At 37.5% G+C, this 19,364-nt stretch overlaps 1 protein-coding gene and 1 pseudogene across 1 annotated transcript; one reads left to right on the plus strand and one right to left on the minus strand.

Annotated features, from left to right (window-relative positions):
* Positions 1-10,166: 10,166 nt before the first annotated feature.
* The window catches only part of LOC131528785 (olfactory receptor 8G17-like), a 75,595-nt pseudogene continuing 66,397 nt past the window's right edge, over positions 10,167-19,364 (plus strand).
* Positions 17,167-18,105, minus strand: LOC131528786 (olfactory receptor 8G17-like). The gene has a single exon (XM_058758163.1). The coding sequence runs from the start codon at positions 18,103-18,105 to the stop codon at positions 17,167-17,169; it is 939 nt and encodes a 312-aa protein (XP_058614146.1).

The following is a 19,364-nucleotide window of genomic DNA, read 5'->3' on the forward strand; positions in this document are numbered from 1 at the left end:
ATGAGATGCCGTAACCACAGCTGTTAAATAAACACAAATTATTCACAATTTATTTGGTCATTTTTATTTCCTACAAATACAAAAGCAACAGTTATTCTTTTTACTTTTGGATTTTAAAATTCTTCCAATACTTGACCATCTCCACTTCATCTGTTAGTGGTGCTGGTGCAGGTTCTCCCCCTTTTTGCGAGCCTCTGCCTTCTTGCTGTCGACTGAGTACAAGACAGTAGTTAATTTTATTACTCTAATTAAAAAAAAATTAACAGGTTGGATTAGAGAATATTTACTTATGTGAAAAGAGTGTTAGACTTTGTGGAAAAAGTTGCAGCGCTTTGAAATAGAGACTGAATAATATTTAATGACACATGTTTGTAAAGTTATTTGGCCTACACACATGAACCTTTTATGCTTAAAGCTTTACCTTGATTGAATTATGTTTTTATACTTAATTTTTAGCTGCTGCCATGTTCGTTTCTTTTTTTCTGTCTTTTTCCTTTTTTTGGCCATGGGATACCATTAAAATTAATATTAGTTAAATAATTTACAGTTTTCACCTCTGATATTATAAAAGGGTTTGCGCCAAAATTCCAAGCTCGGAGCCCTCCCCTCTGTCCCCCACGTCAAATACGCATAAGGGCATTTCTTCAACTAGGGGCACTTTTAGCCTTGTGAAGTTGAATAAAAAAAAACTTGTTCAAAAGTCACGTAAAAGTCTCATAAGTTTAAATAATTTGTCTAGTTTTAAGGTCTGTAAGAGGACAAACTTAGATTGCAAGAGAAATTGTTAATATTTTAAATTTTTCCGACCTGCAATGAACAAATGTCATTTCTACCACATCCCAATATACAGTTGTTATTTAAAAATAGAATAACTTATGCCACTCAAGAATTGTCTAAGATCACTTTTCTAACTAGTTTTACCAGTTTTTCCACAATGTACAATAATTATACATTTGTCAATGAGATAAATTAACTGCCCTAAGGACCAAATGCTGAACTGTACACCTGTCACACTCTGAAATTTAATATTGGTTTGGGTTAGAGCTTATTAGAAAATAAATAACTTGAATTTTTATATTAAGTAGAGAATGATCTCATAAATTGTGGATACATTTTTAATGTGTGATGAGAACTTTCAATATTTAAAAAAAATGTGTGGTGATGGAAATGACAGGGTGTTGTGGAAATGACAATGAATTAACGTGAATGTAGAGAAACAGCAGATATATTTATTAGAAAAAGTCTTCAACTCACACTCATTAAACTCAATTCACAAAGTCATTAAACATATCAATTGTACTTTGTAACCATAAATGTAATTTCCACCACAGAGGCAGTGTGGTGGAAATGACATTTCTGTATTTCTTTGCAAAAAAAAAATGGAAGATAGCTTCACTGAATAGCTTTGAATTAATACTTAGCATTTCATGTATGCAAAATACGTATTTAACTTAAAATTTTTAACTTTTAAAAAACACCCTTGAAGGTACAGTATGCTTGGAAATGACGTAGAATAAATATATTAACTGATCAAGCAATATTTACCTTGATTTTTCTTCCATTTGTTGTTGATGAAAATTTAAATTTCCTCCATGTCAAACATGTGCTCTGATGTCACTGAACATTTCCATAGAAACCACCTAAACAATCTTTCACACAAACTTTTTAAAGAGACATTACAGTGTTGTGGTGGAAATGACACCAATACTGTGCGACAGCTATATTTTGTATAAAAAGTAATATTGATAGTGGTCTCACATTAAATACTATAATGTATTTTAATTATTTTACTAGTGCTTAATTCAGGTACATTAGTAGTTACCAGATAAGTCATATTTTTAAACTGTATTTTCATTGTTGAAGTTTAAAAGTCTGGGTGTGCGACAAGGAGAAAACAATGATTTTGACACCTATTGTCAGCACATAGACACGGGACACAGAGGTAAGTGCAATATAGTGAACAGGTTTATTGACAAGTTGCAGGGGGGAAATGAGAAGCTGAAGGTCCAGGTAAGCAGGCGGGGGAATAGGAATGCCAGTGGGGATTATCTGAGTGTGAATGTCCTTTTCCTATTTCCAGGGGATCCCGAGGGAACAACGGAACGTGGAGATGGTGGAGAACTGGAGCGGTGGAGAGCAGGAAGAGGAACACAGGAGCAACTGGTAAGTAGACAAAACAGGTAAGTCAACAGTTAGTTTGAGACCAGACAGTGAGTGAACGGGAGGAGTGCAGGGATATAGTGTTGTTGATGATTGAGACAGTACTGCTCCCACGCCAGTAGTAGAGGCATCCACTTCTACTATGAAAGGGAGTTGGGGATCAGGATGTGAGAGGATGGGAGCAGTGCAGAATGCCTCCTGGAGCTTCTTGTAGGCGGCTTGAGCTTCGGAGTTTCAGGACAAAGAGTTGGGTTTCTGACGGAGCATGGAAGTGAGGGGGGCTAAGAGGAAACTGAAGTTCAGAATGAACCTCCGGTAGAAATTTGCGAAGCAGAGGAATCGTTGAAGTTCGAGCTTCAGGTAGAGGTGGTGTTTCCTGAGTTTGAGTAGGACCTGCGTCACGTGCTGGCGATGTTCGGCCAGGTTCCGGGAGTAGATCAGGATATCGTCTATGTACATGATGACAAATCGGTGGAGGAACTCCCGGAACACCTCGTTCATAAACCCCTGGAAAGTTGGAAAGGCCATACGGCATGACCTGTTATTCGTAGTGGCCTGAGGGGGTAATGAACACCGTCTTCCACTCGTCGCCTTCCCGGATACGAACGAGGTTATAGGCGCTCCGCAGGTCCAGCTTCGAGAAGATGCGGGCCCCACGGAGTTCCTCTAGGGTGGCCGGGACCAGGGGAAGAGGATAAGGGAGCTTGACAGTTTGATCATTGAGGGTCCAGTAGTCGATGCAGGGCCGCAAGCCTCCGTCCTTCTTGCCCACAAAGAAGAAGCTCGAGACCACAGGAGAGGTGGAAGGATGAATTAATTGCTGTTGGAGAGCCTCCTTAATGTAATCTTCCATCGCCTTGCGCTCCGGGATGGACAGGGGGTATACTCGACCCTTGGGGAGTATAGCTCCAGGCAGCAGGTCAATGGCACAATCCCATGGCCGATGCGGTGGTAACTTTGTGGCTGCCTGTTTGCTGAATACATCCTGGAACGCCATGTAGTCAGATGGGATTGTTGGAACCTCACGAGGTTCGGGGCTCTCCACTAGGGTGGAATGAACTTGGAGCTTTGGGTTATTAACCCTCTGGGGTTTTGAGGCAGATTTTCCTGATAAGGCCGAAATGAGCTTGAATTACTCTGCCATTTTTGATTGTACAGATAAGAGCAATACACCATTAGAATCTGTAAGGGGTCTACTTTTATTTGTATACACTCATAATAACAACTAAACTTTGTGCTTTTGAAGAATAAAGAAAACAAACAGGGTGCGTTCTCAGTCTTCACTCTCTCCGCGAACTGCTTTTTGAAACACGTCACTAAAATGAACTGTAACTCAGCAAATACTTCACACAGAGACATGAGAAATATATCTATAGAAAGCTTGACATGTCTACTGTTAAATGAAGTAAGTCTTACCGAAAACAAATATTCTGTGATAAAGTAATCCGTATGAAACCAAGGACATGTCCAGTTTTTCCGTCTGGTCTCATTATCTTTAATTAGGTCACGCCCACGTGCTGCTCGCGCTATTGTTATTACAAATCTCCACGCGAGCGACGCGGCATGTAAACGCCCACACCACCGTAAACAAAGCAGCAATGTGTTCATCTCAGATACTTTTCAGTTTTGGAAGAACACGCTGTGAGGAATAAGCCTTGTATTTACCTCAGAAACGCGCTGATTGGAAAAAGCCTTGTATTTACCGCCAGAAGGAAAAAGGAAAAAGAGGAAAAAGCTTTGTTTACCTCACAAACCGAACGCGAGTGCAGCTCGAGCCGGCGGAGGAGATCTTTTATACCGAGTAAGTAATGTTTCTTATTGGCATTCGATAATGTGTTGTTGTGACAAAGTTGAACACATTTACTAGGTGAACTTTTCCCAAACTATAACTCCAGAATAAAATGTGTGAAATCGAGTGCAACATTTTGAAATATGATAGGCAACCTTTCATTGCATTTAAATGTTGCACGACGTGAGCATAGTTATATGTTCTTTAAACAATGATATAAAAGTAATGTCTAAGAAAGTTTAGACCAGGGGTGCCCAATCCTGCTCCTGGCGATCGACTGTCCTGCAAAGTTCAGCTCCAACTCTAATCAAACACACCTGAAGCAACTAATTAAGGTCTTCAGGATCGCTTGAAAATTAAAAGCAGGTGTGTTTGATTAGAGTTGGATCTGAACTTTGCAGGACAGTCGATCGCCAGGAGCAGGATTGGGTACCCCTGGTTTAGACCAATCTTTACTGTGAAGTAGCCTACTCTGTTTGCAAATACCTGCTCAAACATGTTTATAATAAGCTTAACAATAATATTTTAGTTTCTAAGTTATAAAATGTTCTTTTTGTATTGCGTGATAATACATGCAAACATGTGTGCATCTATGTTATAAAATCACGTGGGCAATATTGGTGATTGCTAATGTAATAATATAGTTGCTCCTGATAAGCCTATCAACATGCTCACTAACTGATTTATTAATTTTCGTGTGTGTGGGGGGAGGGGGGTGCTTCATTTATTTTGAATAGTAACAATATGTAGGCCTATATATTATAATAAATATAATGTACTGTTTTTGCTGTACTTTGGATCAAATAAATGCAGGCTTGGTGAGCTGAAGACACTTCTTAAAAAAACACTACAAATCTTACTGTTTAAATAATTTGACTGGTAGTTCATTGTGTTGCTCACGTCTGTTTTGTGTTTTCTCATGCAGTTTCTGCTGTCTCCCGTTTTCCTGGGTTCCAGTTTCCTGCCGCTGTTTTGGATGTTGCACACACCATGTCTTGACTCTTCAGTTTTTTATTTGTTTGTTTCTAATAAACTGTTTAACTGCACTCACAAGTGAATCTCAAGTTACATGTATACACATTTCTTTTTTCCTCACATTCTTTCTTGTAGCAATTCCCTCTCAGTCACACACCTGACTCAATGGCTCATTATGGAGCTCATTATGCGGGCCTTTGTCTTCTCGGGTGTGAGTCACGCCCTCTCGCATAGAGCCTTTCCACTCAAAAAGTGACTTAGAAAATTTATCAATATATTGTTTTCTCTGAATGAGTGAGTTAGATGGGATCGTGGGAACTTCAGCAGTTACTGGACTTTCAATCCGCGTGGAGGCGACTCGAAGCTCGGAGGACTTGAGAGGAGGTCGTGGAATTTCCTTGAGACAATGTTGATGGCACCATTCGCTCCAGCGAATTACCTCACTTGAATCCCATCTGGTTTCCGGAGAATGGAGTATGAGCCAGGGGCGTCCCAGGATGATATCCACGGTGGAGCCCTCCAGTACCAGAAACTTGATTTCCTCCTCATGTAGAATTCCAATCTTGATCTTCATCAGAGGAGCCTCATACTTCATGTGCCCACGTCCTAGCAGCTTTCCATTAATTGTTTCGACTCGGAGATCCTGGGTACGTCGTTGGAGGGACAAGCATAGATGATCGGCGAAGTCTTGGGAGATGAAATTACCCGAGGAGCCCGAGTCGACCAGGGCAGAGGCTGAAACGGATTGAGTAGGGGTGAGTAGTTATACCGCGACCACAGAAAGCTTGGAGATTAGGGGATTTATATGAAGTGTACTCACCGCAGGACGTGGGGGTTTGATGGGGCAGGCCTTGATGAAGTGATCGGCTGAAGTACAATAGAGACACAGGCCTGATGTTAAACGGCGTCCTCGTTCTCGACTGGAGAGACGGGCTGTGTCAACTAGCATCGGCTCTGGTACTGGAGGCGTGGTGGCGGGTGAGACTGGCTGGTGCGCAGCTTTGGTGTTATCGCAGGCGGAGAGGCGTTGGGAGATTCGGTTGGCTCGTTGCATAAAACCTTCTAATCCCAATGAGTCATCATATAATCGCCATCTGCCTGCGAATAGTAGGTTCCAACCCTTGTCGGTAAGCGCTAATGAGTGCAATCTCGTTCCATCCACTAGAGGCCGCCAGCGTGCGGAACTGTAGCGTGTACTCCTGAGTAGAGGAAGTGCCCTGATGCAGGCGCAGAAGTTGATCCGACACCGAGAGCGCTCCGGTAGATGATCCAAACACCTCCTTGAAATGACGAGTAAACGCTTCATAGGAATTAATTATGGCAGTATTGGCGTCCCATATGGCTCTATCCCAATTTAATGCTCGACCAGAGAGAAGGGAAATTAAGAAAGCTACCTTGGAGCGCTCAGTGGGAAACTTTTGTGGTTGCATTTCTAGGTAGAGCGCCATCTGAAGTAAGAAGCCGCCACATTCAGCCGAATCAGGCAGCTGGCAGTGCCATGGGACTGGCAGAGGCAGATTGGGGCGATGGCGGTGGTAGAAGTGAGGCCCGCAGAGTGTTGACCAGCTCCTCCAGGATCTCCGAGGGTGATGAGGGCCAGGGATCCATGCTGGTGACGGTGTTGGCCCGGTCTTCTGTCACAAACAGAGACGTGAACCAAGAGTGAGTGATCAACAGTGATGTTTATTAACAGAAATGCGGAATCAGGATAATAACGTGCGTCAGAGAGTTCGTGTGGTCCGTCAAGGGGATGAACTGGGTTTGCTGATAACAGATGAGTTTCCGATAGAGAACCAGGGAGCTTTGTAATCCGCCGCGGGGAATCGTTGGAGAGACTGGGGAGCAGAAAGACTCCACTGCGCAGCAACTGGAGAGTAAACACAGGTTAGAATGATGAGAGCCAGGTTACTGTTCCATAAGTAAACCATAGACCGGACGATGAATGTCAGAGAGTGTGGGTGCTTTATGGGAGTGCTGATGAGGGTGCGCATGTGCAGGTGATTAGAAGTCAGGTGACTGTGATCTGGTGATTGCAGTTGATGACGGTGACTGTGACTCTCTGACAGTTTTATTGTTAGTTTGACAAAGAAAGAGGAATTTGTCCAAAATTATATGTATTTTTAAAAATATGACCAAAGAACATAAAAGTGCCCATAGTCTAAGAATCACCCATAAACTTTATTCTATTTATTATATGTAAGCGTGAACTCGTGAAATATCTTTCAGCACTATACGGGCTACTCTAGTATTTTTATCTAAAGTCAAACACACTTTATTCAAACCCTTTCAGCTCTGTGCGCTTTCTCTCTCTCTCTCTCTCCGGACGCACGTCAGAGCGGATGATGCGGTTATTTTAACAACAGAAACAAGGCTAGCAGCAAAATTATAGATTACTTTCACTAAAACTCAGCAGAAAAAAAAAACAATGCTGCAAATATAGTTATTTTTTCTTATTATCTATTTGTCTATCTATAACCTATGACTCTGACTGTTCAAACCAGATGTGACAAGATGTTTCTGATCTACATTTTGCATTATTAATCTGTAAGAACATTTCAAAAGAATCATGTAGGCTAATTATAATTGGGAGGATTGTTGTTAGATGGCTTGGATGGAATTTAAACTTTGAAACTGCTGGTTATCTTTCTTTTCTGCTCAAGATGAGAGCATTTTGATTATTGTAGACATATTTAGTAGATAATGCTTTTAAGTAAAATATTAAAATAGTATAGATTTCAGCAGGAAAACATTGAACAGAAACAATATTTTTTGTCACATGGCCTTGCATGTATCTAAATGTAAAAATACAATACATGTAATTTGTCCAGACCTTTGCTTGGAAGAAAATATAGAGGCCGTGCCTCTTGGAACTTTAATTGAATACCCCTGACATATATAAATAAGAAATGCTTTATTTGTGTGGTTTTGCAATATCTGTGTCACATATTTCCTTATGTGCCATGGTATTTAGGACTCTTATTATAGAATTTGATTAAAGAAAAACTGTTTTGAACATGGTAATGGATTACAACATATAAGTAACAGGCTGGATGTACATTAACCTTACATCAAAAGAAAGAAAAAAAGCAGATCATAGATCATATATTTTGTCTATAGCCTATAAAACAGCTTCGTAAATAGGAAGATTTCAATACATGAGGATTCTGAATGGGATTTGTTTTAGCGAGCCATTAAATGACTTGAGACTCGGCTCAGACTTGTGACCAAAAGACTTTGTCATGAATCCAGTCTATGAACTTCCATTCACTCTCCACCAGAGGTCACTCACTCACCACAGTGACTCTTGCACTACACTAACTGTTGCACGTCACCTCTGGACTACAGTTCCCATCATCCATTGCACTGACGACACACACACACACACACACACACACACACACACACATAGCTGATTGCACTGATCACACACAACTGATTCCCATTTGAACGCCTTACTTAAGCCATGGACTTTCTCTCCCTTAGTGCTGAGTAGTGTATAGGGTTTATCACTCTCCCAGCGATAGCTAATCCACGGAGCCCAGTTTATTGTCATAGTCTTGCCTGTTTTTCCCCCGTGTTCTGTTTCTAGACCGTGTTCTCTGGATTAACCCTTGCCTTGCCGTTTGGATCCTGTTTGCCCCAGCCTGGACCATTGCTTTGTTTACGGTTTATCTCTCTTGCCTTGCCCTCTATATATCTTTTTGCCGTTGTTTGACCCTGCCTCTTATGACCATGTCTATGTTCAGAAATAAAAGCTTGCAAATGGATCCACACGCCTCACGTCTCATTGACCCCGTTAGACTTCAAGTTAAAGACTTGTGAACATCTCTGGCGCAGGGTAGCCGTGTAGTGTAAGTTACCATGGTGACAAGATCCGCTCAGAACCAACCCATCTTCTTGAGCCCGAAAAGTCAGAGTTTGCTCAAACTAAACGTGAACTTACCTGGGTAAAAACTGAAACCAGCTTTGTGCTACAGGCCACTGGTGTTCATTTATTATCTTATTACCGTATTGTCCCGAATATAAGATGACCCTGATTATAAGACGACCCCCCTTTTTCCAGATGTACCTGTTGGAAAAAGGCTTTTTGAAAACCAAATCTTGTTTTTCTCTCTCTCTCTCTCTCGCTCTCTCTCTGTAAAACACATTTATTCTTAAATTATTTTCATATTACATATTTTTCCAATTCTAATTTTTGTTTTGAAAGTATGGTAAATACTGGTAAAATGTATCAACAATGACATTGGAAAATTTTGATATACCATTGAAATAACAGGTAGCCCATCTGAATTATATAACAATTAGGCTATCAATCTCATAGTAGCCTACCAAAATGTTATTATCAGTAGACGTGAAAACTTATTGTAGTCTTCAAATCTGGGTACTGTCTTATGTTTTAAAATCACTTACAGAGGAAGTTTCCCATCAGGCTAACATGACAGTCACGACTCGTGCTGCTGTAAGCTTTTCTTTTTCATTTGTTTTCATTCGCGATCTTTACAACACACATTACATTACATATTTCATGGCACACTCGTTTTATGCGTTTTTGGCGCCACCTATTGTTGTGGGTGTATTACTGACATGTCAAAGTCTAGACCCCGAATTTAAGACGAACGCGTTTTTTCAGATGTATTTCCAAGGAAAAAACATCGTCTTATATTCGGGTCAATACGGTAGTTCCCTTTGTCTGATCTGTCTACTTAAGTTCTGAGTTTTCTGCCCTTGGTTGTCCATCTTCGTCAATGTATTGTGTAAATGGTTATCCGTAATTATCCTAAATTAAGTTTTGTCATTACAGATCTTATTTCCCGTTTTTCCTTGTCTTCGTGAGCTTTTATCAGCACATTACATGACGAAAATTGCCTTTTGTGCTTGTAATGAGCCAAAATTAACATGTGCTTTTCTTGTCATTTATTTTCTTTTTTCTTTAGGTAATGCATGCAGTTTAATATTTTTAGTAAACAATTCCCATACAAACACCTGATAAATACTGCAAATAGCTTGAGTACAGAATAAAGTTGGAGTGTTTGCAGCATTACAATACTACAGATAAATTAAGTTTAACATTCACAAAGTATCCTTTAAAGTCACATTGACTACACTGTAAAAAAATTCCGTAAACATACAGTAAAATATACCGTAATAATTTGAAGGAATTTTCCGTATTTGGTTTTTACAGGTGTTTTTCCGTATTTTTTTAATTACGCTTTGCATTGTGGGAACAAGAAGCTCAGTCGATTATCGGCGCGAAAACAGTGCTTGAGCACACGCCATTATTCACAGAGATTGTCTCGGTAAAAATTTCATTTTAAAGTCGGATTTCGGGTTTGAGGAACCGTTTTTACACTTCCGTGTTAAATTATATTTTGTTAAATGTAACAAACTGTAACGTTAACTTAGTTGCTGTCTTCCTTGCCAAATGAATGTCGGAGGCTCGGAGCCGTCGCATTAACATCTTCAGCACACCGTCACATCTCACTCGACGTGGAGGTAAGTACGTGTTACAGTGTGCTCACTTTCAGTTTTATCAATAAGTTTATTAACTTTTAATTGTTGTTGATGCGGTGTATTTGTTACTGCGCGTGCCGTAAAGCATCCGTCATGTTAACGTTACTGAGGTGATGTTAAGCAGCTGTGATAACGTTAAATCTGAAGTGTTGTACAACTGTGTTTAGAGCGCTTTATGCCTCCAACAGAAGCTGGCAGAGCAATTGTCAAGAAAAGAAGAATACCTGCCATTGCGACTTTTTTTTAATTCTTTAAAAGAGATTATACAACTAGGTGAAGATCTGACATCGCGGAATTCTTCAAGGATAACGCAACTTTTCTGCCAAACAAGGTAGGTTTATACATTTTGTTGTCTTGTTTGTTACACACACGCACGAGAAGTTTGTTCGGTAACGTTACTGACACGTTGGTGAACGCACACGCTTCAGACACGCGTCAGGAGCGCATCGAGTTCTCTCGCACTTACACGGACAAAAGCACACACAATTATGTCAAAATGACCATTTTTGGCTAGTGACAGTTTTAAATGAGTTAAAATGTCTTGACTGATGTAAAGTTGGGATGTGCGTCGATGTGAGTCATGTTTTAAAGGGACAGCAGTTCATAACATTCATTGTTTCTTCTGTTTTCTTTTCTAATGACAGGTTGTAATTGCTGCTGTATTGTGTATCCCAAGTACTCCCTGCATTCTTATCAAGGGTTTGTATTCTGTTTTATTTATTAACACTACAGTTTTTATTTATGGAAGTATATGGGGAGCAAAATTCAGTTTGAAATGCAAAATGGCAATGCAATATGTAAAATGGCATTTTCCCATACATATGTGCAATATTTGGTGCAAAATGAAAATTCAATTATATAATTTACGTTTGCCATTTCCTACACTAGTTTTAATATGCAAAATAAAATCATATTTTAATGCTTTATAAGTTGCAAAATGAAAATGTATTACACAAATTGATTAGATATGTTTAATATGTCCAAGCCAAGACTGTAGTAAAATTATCATTTAATTGCTGTTTTCCTAAATGCATTTAGACTTAAGGACACTTGGGATTGTATTTTCATCATAATACCGCATGATAATTGTAGAAAATGCAGTGAGAATTTGAGGATGCATTCTGAGCCAAGGGTGCATCAAAAGGGAAGCAAAATGGTGATTTAAATGTCTTTTATTTTTCTTAAATGCATTGACGCTTACATATAAGACGTTTCAATTGCATTTTCATTTAATACCTCGCTATGAATTTAAAGTCAATGTGGATTTGAAATGCATTTAAAATGCAACACGCCCCTGACCTGACAATCGTTAGGTGGGGCTCAGCAACAGGACGCACAATAGGTCGATATTCACCGTCAACCAAACGCTTTCCACATTGACTTATTCATTGCGGGGTATTAAATGAAAATGTTATTGAAATGTCTTCTATGTAAGTGTCAATGCATTTAAGATAAATAAAATACATTTAAATCACCATTTTGCTACCCTTTTGCTGCACCTTTGGCTCAGAATGCATCCTCAAATTCTCACTGCATTTTGCTACAATTATCATGCGGTTTTATGATGGAAATGCAATCCCAAGTGTCCTACCCCTAAGTCTAAATGCATTTAGGAAAAACAGGATTTAAATGATAATTTTGCTACAGTTTTTGCTTGGACATGTTAAACACATCTAATCAATTTGGGTAATAATTTTTGTTTTAATTAACTTAATATTGTGAATAATTAACTGGTAACACTTTACAATAAGGTTTATTAGTTAAACATTAGTTAATGTATTAACTAACATGAACTAACCATAAGCAATACATTTGTTACTGTATTTTATCTTCACTAACATTAGTTAATAAAAATACAGATGTTCATTGTTAGCTCACAGTGCATTAACTAATGTTAACAAGATTTTAATAATATATTAGTAAATGTTGAAATTAACATTAACAAAGATTAATAAACGCTGTATAAGTGCAGTTTATTATTAATGTTAACTAATGTAGTTAATTAATGAACCTTATTGTAAAGTGTTACCAATTAACTTATAAAGTGTTAAAATATGTTTAATTTGCATATTAAAACTAGTGTAGAAAATGGCAAATGTAAATTATATAACTGAATTTTCATTTTACACTAAAATTTGGACGCATGTATGGCAAAATGTAAATAAAAATACAGAACTACATTGCCATTTTATGTATTGCAATGCATTGTCATTTTGCATATTTCAAATAGAATTTTGCTACCCATATGCTTCCATTTTTATTTACCTTTAGGGATGTTCAATACTGACAAAAATTAGTCATTGAGTCGTTTATTCAGTTGACTTTGTTATTGAAGTTTTTTGTGTATGAAAGATTTAATCAATGTTTGGAGTGGCTTTCTGAATTTACAATGTGTTGTTTATAATTTCTTATTCTTTTGTTATTGGTGATTCCAGATTGCTGTCATTCAAGAAGTTATCATTTCCTCCCCCATTGTGGCTGAGCTACACATTCTCTTCATTTTATTTTAAACATAAAACATCCAGAGGAGATGGCACCTACGTTGGAATTCATACAAATGTAAGGAACATATGTAATGAAACTGTGTATAAAGCATTTTATTGTGTTGCTGTTTAGTTGAAAATAATCAAAGGGGTTAGTTCACTCAAAAATGAAAATTCTGTCATTAATTACTCACCCTCATGTCGTTCCAAACCCATAAGACCTTCGTTCATCTTTGCAACACAAATTACGATATTTTTGATGAAGTCTGAGAGCTTTCTGACTCTCCATAGACAGCAAGGGTCCTTACACGGTCAAGGCACAGAAACGTAGTATAAGGACATCGTTAAAACAGTCCATCTGCCATCAGTGGTTCAATCTGAACTTTATGAAGCGACTAGAATACTTTTTGTATGCAAAGAAAATAAAAACAACTTTATTCAAGTCGTTATTTAACAAAAACAGCGTATCCATGTGGTGCGGCTGACACAGAACAGCGTACGCAGTTTGCGTTCAGCGGGTATTCTCCAAAATGGCGCTACTGTGACGCAGATGCGACGAATTGTTGAATAAAGTCGTTATTTTTATTTTCTTTGTGTACAAAGTATTCTCATCACTTCATAAAGTTGGCTTCACTGATGGCAGATGCACTATTTTGACGATGCTTTTCATACTTTTCTGGGCCAAAATATCTTAAATTTTGTTCTAAAGATGAACAAAGCTTTTACGGGTTTGGAATGACATGGGGAAAAGTGATTAATGACAGAATTTTCATTTTGGGGTGGAGTAACCCTTTAACCCCCTGGGGTCGACAAACGCATATATGCGTTTTGAGGCAGATTTTCCTGATAAGGCCGAAATGAGCTTGAATTACTCTGTCGTTTTTGATCGTACAGATAAGAGCAATACACCATTCGAATCTGTAAGGGGTCTACTTTTATTTGTATACACTCATAATAACAACTAAACTTTGTGCTTCTGAAGAATAAAGAAAACAAACAGGGTGCGCTCTCTGTCTTCTCCGTCTCCGCGAACTGTTTTTAGAAACGCGTCACTAAAATGAACTGTAACTCAGCAAATACTTCACACAGAGACATGACAAATATATCTATAGAAAGCTTGAAGTGTCTACTTTGAAATGAAGCAAGTCTTATCGAAAACAAACATTCTGTGATGAAGTAATCCGTATAAAACCAACACGATGTTCAGTCTGTCCCGTCTGACTCATTATCTCTAATGTGACCCGCCCCTCAGCGCTCGCGCTGTTCATATGTAAATAGCCACGTGGTAAGTGCGCGCGTGCAAACGCCCAACAACACAAACAAAGAGGAGGTCCTTCATCGCGGCTACTGTTCGTTTCTGGAAGAAGATGCGCTGAGTAAAGGCAGGATTTCCCTCGAAAGAAGAACACGATTTCATCCAGCAGAGGAGATGAGTAAGTAATGTTTCTTTTTTACATTAGTTACCGTGTTATTGTGACACAAACTTGAACAGATCTACTAACATTTAGCTGGGTTTTCCCCCAAACGACAACATGATGAATGCTACGCGTCTAAGAATGTTTAGACCATGTTTATTATTAATACTCTGTTCACAAATAGATTTTAATAGCGTGCTAAACAATAATAATTAGTTTCTCAGATATAAAATATAATTTTTTATAGTACAAAGTACATACTTTTATTGTACAAAGCATGCTTGAGTCTGTGGCTACATAATCATATCATAGGCTACTATAAAATCATACATACTAGACTATATGACTACAAAATCATAGTTGGGTTTTTCCCAAACTATAATTCCTGACTACAATGTTTGAAATCGTGTAAAACATTTTGAATATGATAGGCAGTTCATTGTATTTAAATTTCTTACAGCGCGAAGATGTTTTCATGCTCTATATAAAACAATAAAAGTAATATGAGTGTACACTGTAACATGATGAATGCTACGAGTCTAAGTATGTTTAGTACATGTTTATTATTAATAGCCTACTCTGTTCAGAAATAGATTTGAATAACGTGCGAAACAATAATTAGTTTCTCAGATATAAGATTTCTTTCTCTTTTTTATGATAGTGATACATATGATATTTATTATATATATATATATATATACAGATGTTCCTGATATTAACATGCTCACAAATGTTTTTTTTGTTTGTATTTTATTGAATCAGATACCAGCACCAGATGTATCCTGATGTCTCTTCAAACTGTTTTCCTCTGAGAGCGCTGTACCAACATCAGATGTTCAACTACACTGATATTCTATGTCAAAACAAGCTCCTTTTCTACTGATTGTTTTTTTTTTTCTTCTTGAATCCATGGAAAGAAGTAGAAACACTTAAATAACACACGTAAATATCAGGTATGATTTACTTGTTTCACTTGTTGAACAGAATCTGCTGCAGGAATGACTCAAAGTCTGTTCACATCTCTGTGGTTAGATCAGTGTGCACAATGTGTATTTGACCTTCATTATGTATGTTTTGATTATACTGTGTTGTAAATAAAATGCAAATAATTTAAAAAACCCTTTTTTTTTTCAATCTCCTCACATTCTCTCTTACCTGCCTCACAGTCACACTGATGGGCCATTAGGGGAGGGCCCTTTGTCTCTCAGGTGAGACTCACTTAATATTCATGGCCATTGCCACTCCCTCGCATATAGACCCTCGATCACAAAACATGTCTTGAAAATTTTAAATCAATATATTGTTTTCTGTGAATGAGTAAGCAGAATGATTTTCACATAATTTTGAAGTAAATATTCTAGCCTACAAGACTGATTACTCAAAAGTCTTGTTCAGGACTATTTAGTGTGGGTTTTATGGCCTTATTTCAGCTACATTTTTTTCCCCCAAAACTTACAAACCACGCATAATATTTTTTTTCTAAAAAATGCAAACATGTACATCCATCTTGGTCACATATTATTGTAGCACAGTTTGTGCAGAATACAAAAAAAATTACATGTTGGTCAATAGTATGTTTTAAGTAGCTGAAATAAGCACAAATATCAGGGCGTGTCAAAACATCTCAAGGGCCCTAAAATGACCTCAGACCCCAGAGGGTTAAGTATATCATAAAACATTGTTGACAATATCACATGACTGATACAATTGGAGACCACTGGAAATGCAAGTTTAGCATTTTATAAACAATGTTTGAACTGGAACTTGATAATTCTATCTCAACCTGTTCTGCACGTTACTCTATACTTCACTTTCATTCATTTAATTTCTTGTCATTTCCAGTCTTCCTGTGAAGAAATCCTGAACGAGGGTCGACGGTTCAGATGAAGGGAACCTTCGCTTCCAAGACTCATGTATGAACAACTTCGAGAATCCATGTACAATTTGAGCTTTTTTCAGATCTCAACATGGAACTTGGACTGAACATGCAGCAAAAGGGAAAAAAAAAAAAGGAAGTAGTTTCCCCAAGCTGGCACATGGCAAGCGATACTAAAAGCACACAAACACTTGGAGCCCTGCTCTTAATTTAGATTGTATAGTTCTCTTAGTTTCACATTGAAATGTTAGGCATGAGTGCATGAATCATTGTTCTTTATTTTCAAATGATGTACAAGAAAGAGTTTTTTTTTGTTTTTTTTGCAGTACCATGTCAATTGTAGATGACAATTCACATTTTTAATGTGAACTGTCCTTTTAAATAACATTTCACTTGACTATTGACTAGAAGTCTGTAGCAATTGTTATTAATGACAGCCCTGGCTTTGTATTAATTTTTTCCCATGTATCTGAAAATGTTTTGAGTCTTGACTGTTTCACAGTGAAGTTTATCTTTGTGACCACTATTCGGTGCAACACCAATATTGTACAAGTAGCTGCTCATGTTTTCTTTTTTCTGCCTGGTGCCGTTTAAAACTAAAACACATTGTTAAATTAATTGATGTAATATTTTTGTCTTCACCTGTTAAAGGCAAATAAAAGCTACTGAACGCACTTTTAAGAATGTTTACATGAGGTAAAAATAAACCATGCTCGATTTGTATATATTGTGCTTGATTTATTTGCTACTAAAGATAGGCCTATGCTATAATTTTTTAGAAATTTCTGCAAAACGGATTATCCGTTTATGGTACAGAAGAAAATGTAAATCTACAGAATTTTCCTTTTTAATGTGGAAGGAAATGTCCGTAAATTTAACAGAAAATGTCCTGGTAATTTTCTGCCAGTACATTATCCGTTTTTTTATACAGTGTATGTTATGTAGATACAAAATCTGTTAAAGAATTAGATTTTTTCTACACCAGAGTTTAACAATCTTTTGTCTTATCTCTTTGGTTTGTAAACCATATACTAAGGGATTTAATCCTGGTGGTACAATGTGAAACATTATACTGGCTAGTTTCCTGCTCTCAGAGTATTCAGGGAAACGATGAAGAAAAATAAAAACGGCTCCAGAAATAAACATAATTAAATATACAGCTAAATGAGTGCTGCAGGTTTTTATGGCTTTGCTGTTCAGTGCTTTGTTCTTGCTGATTATACATACAGTAGCAATCTTTACATATGTAATGAATACTGATACTGCTGACAGACTGAGTGCAACCACAGTATAAATAATTCCAAAGATATTGTTAATAACCACATTTTCACAGGACAGTTTAAACAGTGAGGCATTGTCACAGAAAGGGTTTTCAATTTTATACCTACAGTGAGACAGACGCACAGTTAGGCCTATCATAATTGTCACCAGAACAAAGGCCAGGCCCCAAGCAAATGCTGATAGTTTAATAACCATTTTATTGGTCATTATGGCCGTGTATCGCAGTGGATTGCATATAGCCACGTATCTGTCAAAGGCCATAATCATCAGCACATAGTGACATGCTGCCGTAAATACATGCACAAAATAAGCTTGAATAACACATTCCATATATGATATATAGCGCTCTGAAGCTTCCTTTAAGATGTCCTGTAGTAAGCGTGGCATAATGACAGTGGTCCCTATTATATCATTCACTGGCAAGTTACAGAACAGAAAATGCATAGGGTCATGCAGATTCCTCTCTGTTGAGATCAGAACTATAAGTCCAATGTTTGAAACCATTGCAAAGACATAAGCCAAGAGAAGTACAATGAAAACAGCCTGGGATGACTGAGGTGTAACTTTCAGTCCCTCCACAAGCAGAAAGCTGTGTCTGAATGTCAGGTTGTCCATTTGTTGCTGTATACAAAATCTGCAACCAGAATAACAAACATAATATTAATTACATATCATCTTAAACAAATCACCCACTTTGAGTTAAATGCACATGACAAAAGAATAGCACTTCCCAGTTTCACTTAAATTTGCTACTTTTCTGTGCAAGATCATGCGGAAACTGCATATACTGTAGGTATAACAAATACATTAAAAAAAAAGGTTCTCACAGATGAAAAAAGGTGAATAACAACCAGCTCTTATTCAGTTTTACTTTATAAATGTAACTGCAGCATCTTGCCTCTGCCTAATATTCTCCCTATAACGATTAGGTCAAACAGTATGACTTGTTTTTAAAAATAGCCTCAAAACAGTTTAATGGCCCCTCAAGCTTTTTAATGTGTGGTTTATATGGGATTCTCTCTGACATTGTCATCACTCCACTGGGAAAAAAACAATTCATAGCATTTGTTGCTAAGAGCAGCAAGGCTGTTAATTGTGTTTGTAGCAACAAATGAAGTTACTGCTTACTAATGCTGCATTATGATTGGAGACCCCGATGATACATTTATTTTCTGAAACTGTGGCTAAAATTATTTTAGAACAAGGTAGTTGCTTTACATATGAACAGATAAAAAAGTTTAATATTGAGCAGTCAGCTCAATCAGCATTAATTTTTCCTTAATACATTTAACAGAATCATTTTAAAGGGGTCACATACAGTTTTTGTTCCATTTAGCTGAAATAAAAGAACACAAACTTTACAGCTGCAGCTTTGCAGCATTGATGGAAAATAAAGTACATTGTATATTTTTACATTTTTACATTTGGTATTCATTATAATTTGTTATACTATGGGGCTGTTGAATGCTTGATTCCGATTGGCTGATGAATATTCTAAGGCTGTCAGTCTTATGTTCATGTGTTTGTGTTTCCCTCCCTCGTATGCCCATATTTGGTTATTTTCCTGTTCCTGTCCTCATTGTGTTAATTTGAATACAGCTGTCCCAGGTGAAAAAGACGTAGTATTAATTAAAAATATACTTGAAATTCAAGTAGTATGTTTATAATACATTTGTATTCCCAACATGCTTATTTGAAGTGCATTAAAATATATATTGAATTGCATTTTAATATATTTCTAAAAAGTATACTAGAAGTACTGGTAACACTTTATAATACCTGCACGCTATGAATCATTAGGTAAGCATTAGTAAATAGTCCTTTATATCCTTTATAAAGCATTGATTAATATATTAATAGTCATTAGTAAGCAG

Source organism: Onychostoma macrolepis, chromosome 21, assembly GCF_012432095.1.
Source record: "Onychostoma macrolepis isolate SWU-2019 chromosome 21, ASM1243209v1, whole genome shotgun sequence".
Classification (NCBI taxonomy): domain Eukaryota; kingdom Metazoa; phylum Chordata; class Actinopteri; order Cypriniformes; family Cyprinidae; genus Onychostoma; species Onychostoma macrolepis.